Source organism: Protobothrops mucrosquamatus, unplaced genomic scaffold, assembly GCF_001527695.2.
Source record: "Protobothrops mucrosquamatus isolate PMUCROS unplaced genomic scaffold, P.Mucros_1.0 scaffold440, whole genome shotgun sequence".
NCBI classification, from domain to species: Eukaryota; Metazoa; Chordata; class Lepidosauria; order Squamata; family Viperidae; genus Protobothrops; species Protobothrops mucrosquamatus.
Window position 1 is genome coordinate 394913 of NW_015386764.1, and position 18381 is coordinate 413293.

The following is an 18381-nucleotide window of genomic DNA, read 5'->3' on the forward strand; positions in this document are numbered from 1 at the left end:
ATTGTATGCAATGGGGGGGGGGGGGGAAGAGATGGCATTGAAAACAAGACTAAAAGGATCTAAGTTGAAATGAGATACTGCTGTTTCCTTGGCATCTTTCTCCAGATGTGCTGGAAACTCCCAGAATTGTCACCCACAATGGCTGGGAAGTCTAGAAGTTGCAAACAGAACACCTCTGAATGTAGGCTGAAATCATGCAATATTGTGGCAATGATTTTCAGACTGAAACAATCTCCAGCGTTAAATTCTTTATTTGCAAATAGGACTGAACCTGGGATTTCCCCATAAATACATCAATCAAAAAAACATAATCGATGTGAATCAGAGATAATGTTTATATCGATGACTCTGACCTCACTGGAAGTGTTCCAGCCCTTTTCGGTCCATACCAGCAGTGTGGAAATTCAAAAAGTTTTGCACACTGCTGTATGTGTACATACCCAAATGCACAGCTTCTTCCTTGAGAATCCGTGCCATCAAAGAGTCCTTCATTTGACAACAATCATAATCTACAAAGGTAGAGCTTCCAACACATTTTGCACACTGCTCCAGTGTGTACGTTTGCTCACGGCCATTGACATACAGCCGTTATCAAAAATAGAATCCTTCATTTAAAAATTGTTAACGTTCACATCTACACATTCATCGCTGCTCCTTAGGAAAGGATGCTATCAATACAAATTTTGTTTTCTCCCTTATACAGTTTGCAATTTTGAAAGCTCCTAACAGCAGAGAGCAGTCTGCCCCACCAAAAACAAAGCATCATGTCTTGTTAAATACCATATACTTTTTTTTTTTTTGCAGAATAAGCTTCCAGGGAATCTAAATCAACAAATGAAGGAAGTATTATATTACCTTGGAAGTTATTGACATTTTATAGAAATGTCACCAATTAGCTAGCATCCTTTGTACTTCAAAGTATTTGGCAAAACAATTCTGACTCCTTCTATATATCCGTACAAAGAAGTATTATACCTTTTTGGAAAAAAAATGTCATCTAGCCACAAACATTTATAATTGTCCTAGGAAAGTTTCTAGTCCTTAAAGACACCACCTAATTACATTCTACATATGGCAGGAAGACAACTTGGAATTCATTTTGGGGACTCTTAAGAGAGAAGAATGGAATGGATACGAAAATGCTTTTCAATTGACCAACGTAAGTTGGAAACTAGGCAGCTACAGTCTTCTGATCCAGATGTTTTCTTAACCTCAATGCTGCTTCCTAGATGGCTACTAGTTGGAATGTCCGCAGGGAGGACATAAAGTCAAGATGGCAGTCACAACTACCAATAATCAAAGCCCTGTCTGCTTTTCAGGTGCAAATGAAAAAAAAAATGTTGCTTTGCTTGGAATGTTATGCTTGCCATTTTGATTTTCTTTACTGCTCTGTGGGCACCCACATTGGCCCAAAAGGCAAAGAATGTGAACCCAGGTTGGCAAACTCAGCTATGGGTTGTTAAGTAACCAAGCCTTGTCAGCTCAGAAAAGCCACTTGTGGCAAGGGAAATATCTTCTTTGAGATGACATTTCAAGAACATTAGATTGCTCCTTCAAGTCATGCTCATAGTCACACTTTATAAAGGTCATGAGTATAGATCAGGGGTCTTCAAACTTGGCCCTTTTATGACTTCTGGACTTCAACTCCCAGAATTCCTCAGCTACAGAAGAAAGAAGAAGAAATGAGGCAGATGTTTGTCATGAGAGTAAAGGAGAAAGAAGCGGAGGTGAAGGAAGCAGAAAAAGATGTAAGTAGAGGAAAAAGGGAATGAAGGTCAGATGTTAGGTCAGGGATCTTCAAACTTGACCCTTTTATGACTTGTGGACTTCAACTCCCAGAATTCCTCAGCCAAGCACGCGTGCCTGGCTGATGAATTCTGGGAATTGAAGTCCACAAGTCATAAAAGGGCCAAGTTTGAAGACCCCTGGTATAGATAAATACATTTGCATTTATTGGTGCTATTTGTGCATCACTTAATGCTCTTGCCCTTTAAAACCGTTTTCACCATTTCAAAATATGATCAGGAGCAGATGGATCAATTTATGATTGGCATTCTTTTTAGTTCTTTTGTGTCTTTCAGGAGCACACCAATGGGACAAAAAAAACCATAAAGAAGAAATTGAAAAGCACATTGTTTGGGACAAGTTAAGTTGCCCAATGTCCACTGCACAAAACTGTTGATTCTTCAACCACAAGCACAACGATTATGCCTCCGTAAAATATTATGCCTCGACATCAATTCTCAGAGTTTCCTAGCCAGCGTGTTCATTGCTAAGAATTCTGAGAACTGATCCAGGTAGCAAGATCGAGGTTTTTCCAACCTTGGCAAATTTAAGGCGACTGGACTTCAATTTCGCAAATTCCCTAGGCCACGGGTTGGCAACTCGCGGCTCTGGAGCTGCATGTGGCTCTTTGAGCCTTCTCCTGCGGCTCCCAGTCTCCCTCCGCCATTTGCAAAGAGAGAGAGAGAGAGAGAGAGACAGACAGACAGACAGACAGACAGACAGAGGCACTTGCGCTTCCCTTCTCTCTCTCTCTCTCTCTCTCTCTCTCTCTCTCTCTCTCTCTCTCTCTCTCTCTCTCTGTAAAAAAGAGAGTGGCCCCACACTGTTCTCCAAGCTGACAAGCTTATTGGGCAGGGCTCCTCCTTTGCTGCGTCTCTGCAGGAAGCAGCAGAAAGCTGCAAGCAGCAGCGCTCTCTCTCTCTCTCTCTCTCTCTCTCTATCTATCTATCTCTCTCTCTCTCACACACACACACACACACACACACACTGAGTGGGGGAAGAGGACTGGCAGACCAAGGGCAGGAGAGAGCCAGCCCAATAAGAATGTGTGTCAGCTTGTCAGAGAACAGCGTGAAGCCAGCTGGCCAGGTGAGCAGAAGATTGGAGAGAAGGGGAGAGAGGGGAGGAGAGAGAGAGCGAGAGGAAAGAGAGAGAGAGAGGGGGAGAGAAAAAAGAGAGGGAGGGAGAGGAAAGAGAGAGAGAGAGGGAGAGGAAAGAGAGGAAGAGAAAGAAAGAAAGAGAGAGAGAGTAGGAGAGAGAAAAAGAGAGAGGAGGGGAGAGGGGAGAGAGAGAGAGAGAGAACGAACTCATGCACAGCACTCTCTATTTCTTTTTAATTAAACTCTTCAATCAATTTCCCCCCCTCCGGCACCCCTGCCCTAGGCCAACATGCTAGCAGAGAATTTCTGGAAGTTGAAGTCCACAAATTGCCACGGTTGAGAAACTCTGATCTAAGGAGAAGGAGACGTCTGTCTTAAGAACCTAAGTCAGTGATGGCGAACCTTTTAGAGACCGAGTGCCCAAACTGCAACCCAAAACCCATTTATGCATCGTTGGGTGCCGGGTGGGTGTGGCCCATTGGGTGGGCGTGGCCCATTGGGTGGGTGTGGCTGCGGTGGTCACGGCAGACTAGGTGGGACTAAAAAGTTCAATCAATCAGTTCCAACTTTGCAATATCTTTTTTTTCCGTGAGAAGTTGAAATTGATTGATTGAACCTTTTTTTTGTGTGTACACGTCCGCGGAGGCCTAAAGCGAAAAGGTTTTATAAAACCCAGCTGAAGGCCTAAGACTGGGGCGACGGCGCGCGTGCCCACAGAGAGGGCTCTGAGTGCCGCCTCTGGCACCCGTGGCCATAGGTTCGCCACCACTGACCTAAGTGAAGCTCCATTGGCTATCAGAATGAGGAAAAAGCACTGAAAAATGTAGGGGAAGTATCTTGTTATCCTGGGTAACGTAAGAGTAAAATCAGGTCAGTTATGCTTTACTCCATCTTCCTTTGAAATTAACATCGCACAAGGGCTTCAAGTAGGCTTCTATTCAAGAGAAAGGCATGATTAACCTTGTACATCCAATTTTGCAACGTGCTACGTAGGGCCGTCTGATTCTGCTAACCAGACTTCGCTCCACTTCCACAGTGAATGAGCCAAAGATCTCACAGCAAATACGTGGATCCCTCTCACGTCACTAAGGCCTCAGGTTTTGTTCGCCAAATCGGTGTCACGGTGCAATGGGAGCCCATCTCATAGGATTAGAGTTGTGCTGTTTCCTAATATTGTGCTTCATTATTTAATTAATACCGTATAGATCAGGGGTAGGCAACCTTGGCTCTTTTATGACTGGTGGACTTCAACTCCCAGAATTCCTGAGCCAGCCATGCTGAGGGAAAAGAGAGTTTTCAAGCTGAGCCATGCTGGCTCAGGAATTCTGGGAGTTGAAGTCCACGTGTCATAAAGCGGCCTAGGCCTAGGTTAGGCAACCTTGGCTCTTTTATGACTGGTGGACTTCAACTCCCAGAATTCCTGAGCCAGCATGGCTCAGCTTGGAAACCTCTCCCTTTCCCCTCAGCATGGCTGGCTCAGGAATTCTGGGAGTTGAAGTCCACGAGTCGTAGAAGAGCCAAGGTTGCCTACCCCTGGTATAGATAGTTCAGAATGTAGGTAGAGATATTACAAACATTGTTCCTTGTGTGTTTTTTTTTTCCAAATCTTTGGCACAAAAAAGAATCAATAATTAGATATAGTTAAGATACTGGACAGGATCACACCTTCCCTCCCTCCCTCCCCAGCTATTAATTTTCTCTTCCTCAACTATTGGTAAGGTAAATTCGGGTAGTTCTAATTTTGTTTGGAGATCCAGTGCATCTTCCCAAGGTCCGGAATCCAACCCTTCGCCCGAGTTACCACACCCTAGATCAGGGGTAGTCAACCTGTGCTGGCTCAGGAATTCTGGGAGTTGAAGTCCACGAGTCATAAAAGAGCCAAGGTTGACTACCCCTGCCCTAGATGATGCCACCCCTGCACCAACCTCTCCTGCTTTGGGCCTTACACAGTTAGTAATCACTTTTAAGAACATTACCAGAGAAGACAGTAACAGCTCAACAGCTCATTGGGTGTTGCGTCAGTTATCAAAAATCTATTAATACAGTATATTAAAGCCCATTTCCTGGCTTGGCTTTTGGTCTCTGCTTCCCCGTCTCGTTTTAAAAAAAATAGTCAAAAAATATTTCAGGTATATTAAAAAATAAAGTCAAAACCCTGTTCCCTCCCATCCCCATCCCTCTTTTCGCTTGGAAAAATAGTGTTTCAAAAAACAAAAAATATTCAGTCTGGGTTTAGGAGTGGGGGAGCCCAGTTTCCAGTCTGATAATGGGAAGAAACAAATACAGACATGCAACAGGAGACAGCACACTGGAACAGAAGCCCACAGAGCTGAATCTTGGACAACGGCTTACTTTTTCTTGTCCTTGTCCTTCTTAGTGGGTTGAGAGCCAGCCTGTTGACCCTGTGATTGTAGTAGTTGAGCTGCTGCCTTCTTCTTTTGGAAGTTGTTCAGCTCCTCCTCGAGTTCCTTCTTCTTGTCTTCCACCTTCTTCTTCTCCTCTTGGTGAGTCCTCTTTAGGTGGTCAAACTTCTCGTGAAGCTGCTCAGATGGAAGAGCAAAAGAGAGAAGACAGGCAGTTACTGGACAAAGGAAACAACAACAGAAACTGAAGGAGGGGAGAGCGAGGACCATAATGGCTCGTACTGGGAAATTCAGGACCTCAGGTGGGAAATTCGTCAATATGTACAGGTAGTCCTCAACTTACGACCACAATTAAGCCGAAAACCTTTGTTGCTAAGCGAGGCGGATGGTCAAGAAGTTGTGGCCCCATTTTACAGGCTTTCTTGCCACAATTGTTAAGTGAATGTCTGCAGCTGCTGAATTAGTTAGTAAGTAGTGAAGTGGAATCTGGCATCCCCATTGATTTTTGTTTGTCAGAAGCTCGCAAAAGAGGGTTACATGACTCCGGGACACTGCAAAGGTCATAAAAATGAGTCAGTAACCAAGCGTCTGAATTTTGATCATGGGACCACAGGGATACTGCAACGGTCGTAAGTGTGAAAAGTGACCATGTCACTTTTCTCAGTACCCTTGTAACTTCAAATGGTCACTAAATGAACGGTTGTAAGTGAAGAACTATTTGTATTAGCCATGCTAAGGTTATAATATATATAGAACTAGCTGTACCCAGCCACGCGTTGCTGTGGCTCAGTCTGGTAAAAGCGTGTGTTGCTTTTACGTCCAACAGATGGCGCTGTTTTTCAAAAAAAGCATGTTTTTACCTGTCACAGGTGTGACATCTATATAACATTGGTATATAAAAACATGTGCGTATTTGAATGCAATGTTGTGTCAAAAATTTCAAAGCAATAGGTGAAGAACTTTCGGAGATTTAAGATTTTGAACAAACGAACATTTACATTTTTATTTATATAGATAAGGCAGGGGGCTTCAAACTTGGCCCTTTTATGACTTGTGCACTTCAACTCCCAGAATTCCTCAGCCAGCGTGCCTGCCTGAGGAATTCTGGGAGTTGAAGTCCACAAGTCATAAAAGGGCCAAGTTTGAAGACCCCTGATATAAGGTATATACTCTGTTGCCCTCTTCAAGGTCAGAGGGCAACAGAATATATACCTTTTTGAGCACCATGTAATTGAACAACTATAAATAGATTTGATCAATAAAGTATTATCTTCAACTTACTTCATTCTGTCGCATGCCAGTCCTTTCCCAGCTTTTGGGTTAAGTACTAACAAGAGATGCTCTTCTAGATATTGATTTATCCAAAAGGCACAAAGAATGCAGATGTCAAAATGCAGATCACAACCCAGTTTAGGCTTTCAAATCACTTGTGTTTTTCTCTTTGGATCTATCTGCTTTAGGAAAAATTTCAACAGTAGTTTCCCCCCCCCTCCAAGCAAAAAAAGGGAGTGAAGGCCCATTGGTTGAGGTTCCTCAACCATCTAACACAGGGGTCTTCAAACTTGACCCTTTTATGACTTGTGGACTTCAACTCCCAGAATTCCCCAGCCAGGCACGCGTGCTTGGCTGAGGAATTCTGGGAGTTGAAGTCCACAAGTCATAAAAGGGTCAGGTTTGAAGATCCCTGACCTAACATCTGACCTTCATTCCCTTTTTCCTCTACTTACATCTTTTTCTGCTTCCTTCAGCTCCGCTTCTTTCTCCTTTACTCTCATGACAAACATCTGCCTCATTTCTTCTTCTTTCTTCTGTAGCTCACCCAGAAATTCATTTCTCTTGGCTTCGTAGGTTTCTTGCAGGCTTGTTTCCAACATGACAACCCCCAAAGGGAACGGTTGGAAGTGATGAGAGGAAGAGGGAGGGAAGGAAGGAAGAAAAAAAAAAAGAACCACCTTTAACACCAGCAGTGATCATTGTGAAAAAAATTTAGAATGATAATAATAATAATAAAGTTGGAAGGGACCTTGGAGGTCATCTAGTCCAACCCCCTGCTCAGGTAGGAAACCCTACACCATTTCGGACAAATGGCTGTCCAGTCTCTTCTTAAAAACTTCCAGTGTTGGAGCATTCACCACTTCTGGAGGCAGGTTGTTCCATTGATTAATTGTTCTAACTATCAGGAAGTTTCTCCTTAGTTCTAGGTTGCTTCTCTCCTTGATTAGTTTCCATCCATTGCTTCTTGTCCTGCCTTCCGGCACTTTGGAGACTAGCTTGACTCCCTCTTCTTTGGGGCAGCCCCTGAGATATTGGAACATGTGGTTCCAATTGCCAAGAGCCCAAAGTGTGTTCGTGTGGCTGCAGGGGTGAGGGTGGGGGCACAAGAGGCACTGACCATTGGAAGTTCTTCAAATTCAGATCATAAGTACCCCCCCCAGGTAGGTCTGTCGGAACTTCAGATAGTTGCTAAGCAACCGATCGTAAGTTGAATACCTACAGTCAATATTTTCAAGATCTGTTTCATCCCTTTATTATTATTTTTATAAATATTAATTTCATAAATAAGTCAAAGCAGTGAACAAACCTATTTTCTCCTCAACAACAACCCTATGAGGTGGGCTGGGCCGAGAGAGAGGGACTGGGCCAAAGTCACCCAGCTGGTTTTCGTGCCTAAGGCGGGACTAGAACACAGAGTCCCCTGGTGATTGGCCCAAAGTCACCCAGCTGGTTTTCATGCCTAAGGCGGGATTAGAACTCACAGTCTCCTGGTGATTGGCCCAAAGTCACCCAGCTGGTTTTCGTGCCTAAGGCGGGACTAGAACTCACAGCCTCCTGGTGATTGGCCCAAAGTCACCCAGCTGGTTTTCATGCCTAAGGCAGGACTAGAATTCACAGACTCCTGGTGATTGGCCCAAAGTCACCCAGCTGGTTTTCGTGCCTAAGGCGGGACTAGAACNTAGAACTCACAGCCTCCTGGTGATTGGCTCAAAGTCACTCAGCTGGTTTTCATGCCTAAGGCGGGACTAGAATTCACAGACTCCTGGTGATTGGCCCAAAGTCACCCAGCTGGTTTACATGCCTAAGACGACACTAGAACTCACCGTAGTTCAGTTTCTAGCTTGGTGTCTTAACTACTACACCAAACTGGCTTGCGTGATACTAAATTAGCAGCACAGAGAACTTAAATCTGTAATTGGTCGCCTTGATTTATTTCGGTAAACCTACAATCTGAGGGGGTGCTTCACAAATTCCTTCAAAGATTGCAGTGATTGTTAATGTGACAGGAAGGGAAAAATAATAAATTAGTTAATATACGAATTAAGGAAGAGAGGAGGAGGAGGATGAACTCATGTATATTAAGTTGAAATGGAATAAAAATAATACATGTGAGTTTCTATCTTTTATCGTCACCTTACACAGTTGCCATTTGCATAACTAGTTTAATTTATGGATGCCTCCAGACTTATTCTTCTAAATATGTACAGTAGTTGTTAAAAGAGTTGCTTCCTATTTTAATTGGAATAATTTGAATTCCAGTCCTGGGGCATACAGTAAATCTTGCTCTGTTGGCTTCAATACCCTCTTTCATATCCATCATCCTGTTATCATTTTGCACAGTGCATAAACGCAGCCAATTCAAGGAAATGAGGAATTTTTATTTGAAGAGACAGCAATTATCTGAATAACTGAAGAAATGTAAAACACTATGTATATACATCTAATTGGAATCAGACAGTTGTATCTGGTGCTGCATGTCAGCAACTGAATCCAAGGGAATGGTATAGATATTCCTTTGCCTCAATTAAAGAACATAATATTGTTTATTGTGTGGGAACTGTTGGGGGAGGAAAAACAAGCTCATAAGAATCTGATTAAACATGGGCTGATACAGTGGCAGCGAAACAGGAACCAGGGTTTGGCTCCAGACCAGATCCATTAAATAGAGACTGTAATGAGGAACTGCTTCACCACATGGATGAGGAGAAAGAAAACAAGACAAAGTAGGTGGTGAAATTAAAGTAGGGAATTAAAAAAAAATCATCTGTCACTTGGCAAACCTACCCAGGTTTTGTTTTGGTAGAGCAAACCAATAAAGCATCTTGTTCAAGTAGATGGTAGACTATATTTTATATGAATATTCATTTTTTCAAGTAGATGGTAGACTGTTGTTCGTCCATCGATTGCGATGAAGACCTTGACATCTTATGGATTATGGGCCATCAGCGGTGTGTCCGTAGATGGCTGATGAGACCGATGTTAGCACGGAATGTTCTGCCACATACTGAACAGAGAAATGTGGACGCTGTTGCTTCAGCATTTGCAGCTCTGGCTTTACGGAGTGCTCGCTTCTCTTGTGCCAAGATTGTCCTTCTGTGTTCATATGTCTGGCAACCCTGGTAAACCAGGGTCCGCCATGTCGGTCGATCATGCGCCAAAAATTCCCAAGAGATGGTGTCGATATCCAGGGACTTGAGAGATGCTTTCAGCATGTCTTTGTATCGCTTCTTTTGTCCCCCGTGTGATCGCTTTCTTTGAGACAGCTCACCATAGAAGAGCTGTTTAGGGATGCGATGGTCTGGCATCCTTACAACGTGGCCTGCCCAGCGCATCTGGGCTTTCATCAACAGAGTGTAAACTGATGATAGGCCTGCTCTGGAGAGGACATCTGTATCTGGTATCTTATCCTGCCAGATGGTAGACTATGTTTTATATGAATATTCATTTTTTGACCAACATAATTCCTTCCTTCCTTCCTTCCTTCCTTCCTTCCTTCCTTCCTTCCTTCCTTCCTACTCTACTCTACTCTACTCTACTCTACTCTACTCTACTCTACTTTCCACTCCACTCCACTCCACTCTTTCTGAGTTAGTCTGGAAGCTCACCTGCTCCTTCCTTACCTGAAAGGTTTGCTGTCAGGATCCGTGTCTTTGAACCCCATCTCTTCCAGTTTGCAACGGCGGTAGAGCTCATAATGCCGACTGTGAGTTTGCTCCCTCAGGTCTTCCATGTTGACTCTGATCAGCATCTCGCGCAACTTTACAAAATCACAGTGGTTTTCGTTTTCAACTAGAAAATTCATAAAAAATGTGAAAATGTAAATCAAAAATACGGCAGAAACCCGATTTTCTTTTTCCCTAACACACACAAAAAATATTTTTCATCAAAAATATCAAAACCAGGATTTATTGCCATATCTCCTTAATTTCTCCATTACTCCCCCCCCAATTTTTTTTTCTAAAAGCTTAAATTGTTTGATTTCCATTATTCCAGTAATCAACAGCTCTGGAGGTAGAAGAGTCCTTCTGCTTTACAGATGTTGAAATGACTTAGGAATATTTTGAGAATTCATAATGTATTAGATTTATATCTAGAGAGATTCTCAGTCATCCAGGTCATGGTTGTCCCTAAAACGCTTTCTCAAAAAGTAACTGGACTTTGTTTTTCCTTTCTTTCTTTCTTTCTTTCTTTCTTTCTTTCTTTCTTTCTTTCTTTCTTTCTTTCTTTCTTTCTTTCTTTCTTTCTTTCTTTCTTTCTTTTTCTTTCTTTCTTTCTTTCTCTCTTTCTTTCTTTCTCTTTCTTTCTTCCTTCCTTCCTTCCCTCCCTTCCTTTCTCTCCTTCCTTCCTTCCTTTCTTTCTTTCTGTCTTTTGTTTTCTTTCCTTCCTTCCTTCCTTCCTTCCTTCCTTCCTTCCTTCCTTCCTTCCTTCCTTCCTCAATTCAGTCATAACTGAAGAAGCTTCTTGAATGACAAGCAAAATGTCTTCAAGAAAAGCAAAGTCCGGTTGCCTTTGGAAAAAAGCATTTTTGGGACAATGAGCTACATTGATTGGTCAATCTCTTCTATTATTCAGATATAAATTGACTGTATTTGTGTCCGTCATGATTAATGTACTAAAGCTTCACCTTAATTATTTTACTGAATTTAGATTCATCTCAATTAATAATTCTTTCATTAACAATAAAGGCAAAATAATCTAATTAGAATCTCATTTTAAAAAAAACCATGTGCTATTACTGAAATCTGCAGGGAAAAACTTTCTTGGTATCCATCAGATACAGTTCTCCAGATCTCAGCCACAATCTTCACATCTGTTGTTTTGGTTTCCTGCTGACTCAAGAAATTGCTTCTGTAGCTGACAGCTGCCAATCCGAATTTAAATTTTTTTGCACCATTGATATAAAACATATAAAGGTTATCTGAGGGTTTCCTGGTGCTGTCTGAACTTGGCTGCTTTCCTGCAGATGTTTCATTACCCAAACTAGGTAACATCATCTGTGCTGATAATGTTACCTAGTTGGGTAATGAGATGTCTGCAAGGAAAAAAACCAAGCTCAGAGACCACCAAGGACCCCTCATTTCAACCCCTGAGCTACAAATCTTCTCCTTTAAAGATTTTATCTGTTCCCATCAGCATACCTTGGACCACTCCCCATGGATATTGTCTAGCCTTGGCCATTTTATTGCCAATCTTCACTTCTTCGGTGCTGCCAACCACGGCAAATGGGAGATGGACCTGCAATTAGAGTGACATAAGATGCGGGTGAAGAAGGAGAGTGCAAAAGTGGGCTTGAAACTCAACATTAAGAAAACCAAGATCATGGCATCTGGCCCTCTCAATTCCTGGCAAAGAGATGGGGAAGAAATGGAGGTAGTGACAGATTTTATCTTCCTGGGCTCCAAGATCACCGCAGATGGGGACTGCAGCCAAGAAATTAAAAGACGCTTGCTCCTGGGAAGGAAAGCTATGGCAAATCTAGACAGCATACTAAAAAGCAGAGACATCACCCTGCCAACAAAAGTATGTATAGTCAAGGCCATGGTTTTCCCAGTTGCAATGTATGGCTGTGAAAGCTGGACCGTAAGAAAGGCTGAGCGCAAAAGAATGGAGGCCTTTGAACTCTGGTGCTGGAGAAGACTCTTGCGATCAAACCGGTCAGGCCTAGAGGAGATCAACCCTGACTGCTCTTTAGAAGGCCAGAACCTGAAGTTGAAACTCAAGTACTTTGGCCACCTAATGAGAAGGAAGGACTCACTGGAGAAGAGCCTAATGCTGGGAAAGACGGAGGGCAAGAGAAGAAGGGGACGACAGAGAATGAGGTGGCTGGATGGAGTCACTGGAGCAGTAGGCATGAGCTTAAATGGACTCCAGAAGATGGTAGAGGACAGGAAGGCTTGGAGGAACGTTGTCCATGGGTCGCGATGGGTCAGACACGACTTCGCAACGAACAACAACAAAGACAGGTCAGGTATTCCAAAAACAGCCTGAATCAGAGCAAACCCCACTCCCTTCTTGCACTGATATTGCTACCTAGGTGGGTAATGAAATGTCTGCAAGAAAAAAACCAAGCTCGGAGAGCACCAAAGACCCCACAGGGATTATGAAAGGTGCCCTCATTGCTGGGGCTGATTTTGTGCCACTCTTGAGCGATGCCACTCATCCATCAGAAGGAGCCCAGCTCAGTTCTGAAAAGCCAAGCTATTCATTCCCTTCCAACCAAACACTACCCCAGGATTCAGTCTCCTTTCCTGACCTTGGCCCACTCCTGCATTCAGACATTAGTTTTGGACCTTTAGAGACCCTCTGAATCCAGGTGAGATGATCTCATCTAGTTTGGGAAAGTTTAAAGTGGGTATAAAGGTAGAGGTTTACCCTATCCAGTCATAAAGAATGGAGGCCTTTGAACTATGGTGCTGGAGAAGACTCCTGCGAGTCCCCTGGACTGCAAGTCAATCAAACCGGTCAGTCCTAGAAGAGATCAACCCTGACTGCTCTTTAGAAGGGCAGATCCTGAAGTTGAAGCTCAAGTACTTTGGCCACCTAATGAGAAGGAAGGACTCACTGGAGAAGAGCCTAACGCTGGGAAAGATGGAGGGCAAGAGAAGAAGGGGACGACAGAGAATGAGGTGGCTGGATGGAGTCACTAAAGCAGTAGGCATGAGCTTAAATGGACTCCTGAAGATGGTAGAGGACAGGAAAGTCTGGAGGAACGTTGTCCATGGGGTTGCGATGGGTCGGACACGACGTCGCAACTAACAACAACATCCAGTCATGTCCGTCTCTAGGGGGTAGTGCCCATCTCCGTTTCTTAGCCAAGGGAGCCAGCGTTGTCGGAAGACATTTCAGTGGCCATGTGGCCAGCATGACTATATGCTGAGGCACATGGAACACTGTTATCTTCTCACTGAAGTGGTACCTATTTCTCTACTCACATTTGCATGCTTTTGAACTGCTAGGAGCTGGGGCAAGGAACGGGAGCTCGTCCCATCGCACAGTGCTCAGATCTTGAATCTGAGCTGTCGGCTTTCCAGCTGAGAAGCTCAGTGCCTTTAACCACTGAGCCCAGTTAAAGTGAGTATAGGACAGTGATGGTGAACCTTGTAGAGACTGAGTGCCCAAACTGCAACCCAAAACCCACTTATGTATCCTCAGGTGCCAGGTGGGTGTGGCCCATTGGGTGGCGTGGCTGCAGTGGTAACGGCAGACTGGGTGGGACTAAAAAGTTCAATCAATCAATTCCAACTTTGGGAGGTCTTTTTTTTTTTCCTGTGAGAAGTTGAAATTGATTGATTGAACTTTTTTTTTTGCACAGGGTGGCGGAGGCCTAAAGTGAAAAAGTTTTATAAAACCCAGCTGAAGGCCTAGGACTGGGATGACGGCGCCCGTGCCCACAGAGAGGGCTCTGCGTGCCACCTATGGCACACCTGCCATAGGTTCACCACCACGGGTATAGGACAACCCAAAGTTATTTGTTTGGGGCAGACATTCTGAATGGCTGGGCCATCACTGGACGTTTTAAAGAATAGATTAGATAGCCATTTGTCTGAAATGGCATAGGATGGACTAGAAGACCTCCATGGTCTTTCCAACTCTGTTATTCGGTAGAGGAAAAATAAAATCTCACTTTTACTTGAAAACATTTGTTTTAAAGGTTCAAAATAGCGGTCCCGTGTTTGAGGCAGCTGTTTATTATTATTTTGGGAATGAAAGAGGGCATTCTGCGACCTAATGAATGGTCTCAGAGTTGAAAGTGTGGCCTGTTGAATTTGAAGTCACTCAAACGTTTTGCACACCACCCAGAGCAAACACGATGGTTTTGTGATCTCCTGCCAAAAAGGGTTTCCTTTAAGAAAGAGCTGGGTGGAGAAAAAGGCAACATTCAGGACACTGTGCTGGCTTTTTGGGGGTTAAAGCATCTCTGGAATACAGCTGTAGTCTTTGAAGGGGGTGAGTATCAGTGACAGTAGGCTTGAGATCAAAACAGCTTCTTCTCCCCGGAGTTCATTACAACCCTAATTGCATTATGCAACAATATCTGGAGAGAGTTAATTACAGCACACACCACCCATGATCAGTCCCACGGGGAGGGGCAAAGAAGAGCAAAAATGAAAAAATGGCCTGATGTTCTGAAAATGTTTCAAGGAGCAACTGGATCAAGCCCTTTCAAGCTATCTTTGCTTGCTTAAAATGACCGTTGACCATTTTTTAAGAAGTGGATTCTCAAGGCAGGGAGAAACTACGCTTTTTATCATTCCGTGTGCTTCAGAGAATGACGGCAAGAATAACATCTTTTCCGAAGAATATTACAAATTAAGATCGGTAACTTAAATCATGTGAGCCCGCCCACGCCCTACCCAAAGGAATTCTGTCACTTCTTTCTTGTAAAAAAAACCCCCAAAAAACTCCTTTCTTTGTTATGCATCCTTCCTTCCATGAAACTTTCACATAGCCGTAAATTATCACGGGAATTACTGCTGGGAAATATGGTTACTGAATACTTCGACTCAACTTTATAAGCAGTGGGCAAGCACAAGCTTCTTCATCTGGAATCCGGAATCCGGAAAAGGAATGGTGATGAAAATTACATTTTTAAATAGTTCAGACCTCATCGCTTGCTCGCTCTCCTAATGCTTCGGAACATGCTTGTTCAATTTAAACTCTGACAGTCTATAATACGAGGGAGTGTTGACGTTTTCCTAGGAAGTCGGTTATGGTGAATTGAAGGAAGTCAAGGCTGGGCCCACACCACACCCCATTTTATAGCCTTCTACTAAAAGAGGAAGGAAAAGAGGATGTAATAAAAAGCTGGCAGAGCCTGTCTGCGTGCCAAGGTCCTCAAACCAGCTAGCCAATGCAATATTTGAGGGAGAATCCACAGATCAGCAGTAAGTTGAAGCTGCATGTATATGTATGAGAAAGAGAGAGGAGGGAGGGAGGGAGGGAGGAAGGAAGGAAGGAAGGAAGGAAGGAAGGAAGGAAGGAAGGAAATGGAAGGAGCAACAGAGAAAAGCACCTGCAATATATCAGGCACAGTATTTATCAAAAGTCACAGTTCAGCCACAAAAACAGGAGCACTAGAAATTGTAAGCATATATAACAGTGGTGGCGAACCTATGGCACGTGTGCCAGAGGTGGCACTCAGAGCCCTCTCTGTGGGCACGTGCATGGCCGCCCCAGCCACGCCTCCCCCCACGGCCCCCTCCTCACCAGCTGCCCCCCCCGAGGAGAGTAGCCCCCGAGCGCGGTCCACACAGAGCAGCACAGCCAAGGGCATGGCAGCTAGGCAGCGGGGACAAGGCTCCTTGTCCTCATGCCCTGTCACACGCAGATGATGCTGCAGGGCATGGGCAGAGGGCATGGCCACCATGGCGCTGCTGGGCTGCCTGGGTGATCTGCGGTGGGCCATGGAGGGAGTGGGTGGCCATGCGAGTGAGTGGGGTGCAGAGTGGGGGTGGGCAGGGGTGGTTTTGGGGCATTTGGTCTCTAAAAGGGTTTGCCATCACTGATATATATAAGTTGCAGTCTGTATGTCATATGATTGGAAGTGCCAAAGATGGTTTGATTTAAAACCTTTGGGCGGGTTCTTGCAAATGTCAGTAGCAAAGATTAAAGCTTGCATGGCTCAGACCGTGTTTTTGTTTGTCGCTTGTCGTTTTATTAACGTTGCAGAAAAGAGGGACCCAACCAGTCTTCAGGACATTTATATTCCATTACCACATAGATTACTAATGTACATAATTTGGGACGGGTCTGGGTGGGACCCCACTTGCATGAGTTGTTTGTAAAAAATAATAAAGGCGGGATACATTTAGTAAAATAAAATGTGCAAGGACCTTCCCAATGATGCATCACGCACCACACCTGGCCTCCACATTGTCTATTTTTTTAACTCACAATTTCAACATGTTGTTCACTTGCATACTTAAAGAGAACTGCCACTGCTACACTGCCTTTTAAAGAGGTTTCACTTTGATTGTCACTTTATATAAAATTTTGATTGTTTTCTGAAAACTTTCATTGAACCTATTATTCTTTATGTGAACACTCTCTGACCTCTTTGGCAAGAACACACACACACACACACACACATTCATATATATATTCATATATATTTAATTAGAAAGGTTTGTGACAACACCCAGAAGAGTAGAGTTGGCCCAAAGCCACTGATATATATTTTTTTAAGCACGCAATTAATTCCTTGCTGCAGTTTCAAATTACACACACTCTCCCTCTCTCTCTCATACACACTCCTCAAAGCCTGATCTGGTCTACAATTAATTTCCTCCGTTTCTTAAGCTTCAAACCGAAACCTCAAAACCACGCTGGAGGTTTGGGAATTTGCAGTAAACAACCTCTGCCTAAAGTAGAAGTGACATCTCCAGCTTCGCCAGGGAAGCCATAAAGTATATATTTGGGATTTATTTTTTTTCTCCCCTTCTAGGATATTGTATATTTTGAACAGAAACCCCAAATGCAGATGAAGTGACATTTGTGTCTCTGGAGAGTCTTCCAGGTGCCTTTTTGATCCGGAAGTTTTCAGTTCTGAGCCGGTTTCCATTTTGAGCACGTTGGCAGCCGTATCCATTTTCATAAGCTGGGTTAAGAACTGAGTATATGGGTGGGTCAAGACTTTGGCCCACAATCCGTGGGATAATTGCAACTGGTATTTTTGTGGTATTTTCTTGCCTGCTCTCAGTCTCCCTCTGAAAGTGCCAACTTTCCTGGCTGTACAACATGAAAGTACGTGACCCGAACCAATTTCAAAGTATGTCTTTCAGGTAACCAAAACTTCACCTTATTCATTCAGGTGTCACCTTTATACATTTCAGCTGCTTTGCTACTATGTCCTTCGGAGCGACTGAAGAAAAGGCTGTAACAGGTGGCCCTCGACTTACGACTAAAGCTGAACCCAAAATTTTCCCTGCTAAGCAAGACAGTTGTTCAGTGAGTTTTGCCCCATTTTATGAACTTTCTTGCCAGAGTTGTTAAGTGAATCACTGCAGTTGTTAAGTTAGTAACACGGCTGTTAAGCGAATCTGGTTTCTGCATTGATTTTGCTGGTCAGAAGGTCACAAAAGGGGACCACATGAAGAATGCAGTGCAACCGTCGTAAAGATGAGTCAGTTGGCAAGCATCCAAATTTTGATCACGTGACCATGGGGATGCTGCAATGGTCGTGGAAAAATGTTCATAATTCACTTTTTTCAGTGCTGTTGTAACTTCAAAGTCACTAAATGAACGACTGTAAGTCAAGGATTGTTAAGTCTCCCCCTCCACAGACTGGCCAAATGATAGGTCAGTGATGGCGAACCTTTTAGAGACCGAGTGCCCAAACTGCAACCCAAAACCCACTTATGCATCATCAGGTGCCGGGTGGGTGTGGCCCATTGGCTGGGTGTGGCCAATTGGGTGGGTGTGGCCCATTGGGTGGGCGGGGCTGCAGTGGTAATGGCAGACAGGGTGGGACTAAAAAGTTCAATCAATCAATTCCAACTTTGCAAGATCTTTTTTTTCCCCCAAGAAGTTGAAATTGACTGATTGATTGAACCTTTTTTTTTTTTGCAGATGGCAGCGGAGACCTAAAGCGAAAAGGTTTTATAAAACCCAGCTGAAGGCCTAGGACTGGGGCAATGGCGCGCGTGCCCACAGATAGGGCTCTGAGTGCCGCCTCTGGCACCCGTGGCCATAGGTTCGCCACCACTGTGATAGGTCCACATGGTCAAATAGTAAATCTTCACAACAGACTCAGTGAATTAATAATGATTCTGCCTGTGATGTATTTTGTGGCTGCTTCTTTCTTTTCTGTTGATGGTTGATCCTAAAAGGCAGAAGCTGTGTTTCATATCTTCACTGTC

General features: G+C 43.9%; 1 protein-coding gene across 1 annotated transcript in view; it reads right to left on the reverse strand.

The window, feature by feature from the left end:
* Nucleotides 1–5233: 5233 nt before the first annotated feature.
* SEPTIN11 (septin 11) overlaps nt 5234–18381 on the reverse strand; it is a 38356-nt gene continuing 25208 nt past the window's right edge. The window contains exons 5-8 of the mRNA XM_015816377.2: nt 11662–11758; nt 10144–10312; nt 6976–7108; nt 5234–5425 (exon numbers count right to left, since the gene is read on the reverse strand). Coding sequence (XP_015671863.1) covers nt 5234–5425; nt 6976–7108; nt 10144–10312; nt 11662–11758 — 591 coding nt within the window. The remainder of the gene's footprint in view (nt 5426–6975; nt 7109–10143; nt 10313–11661; nt 11759–18381) is intronic.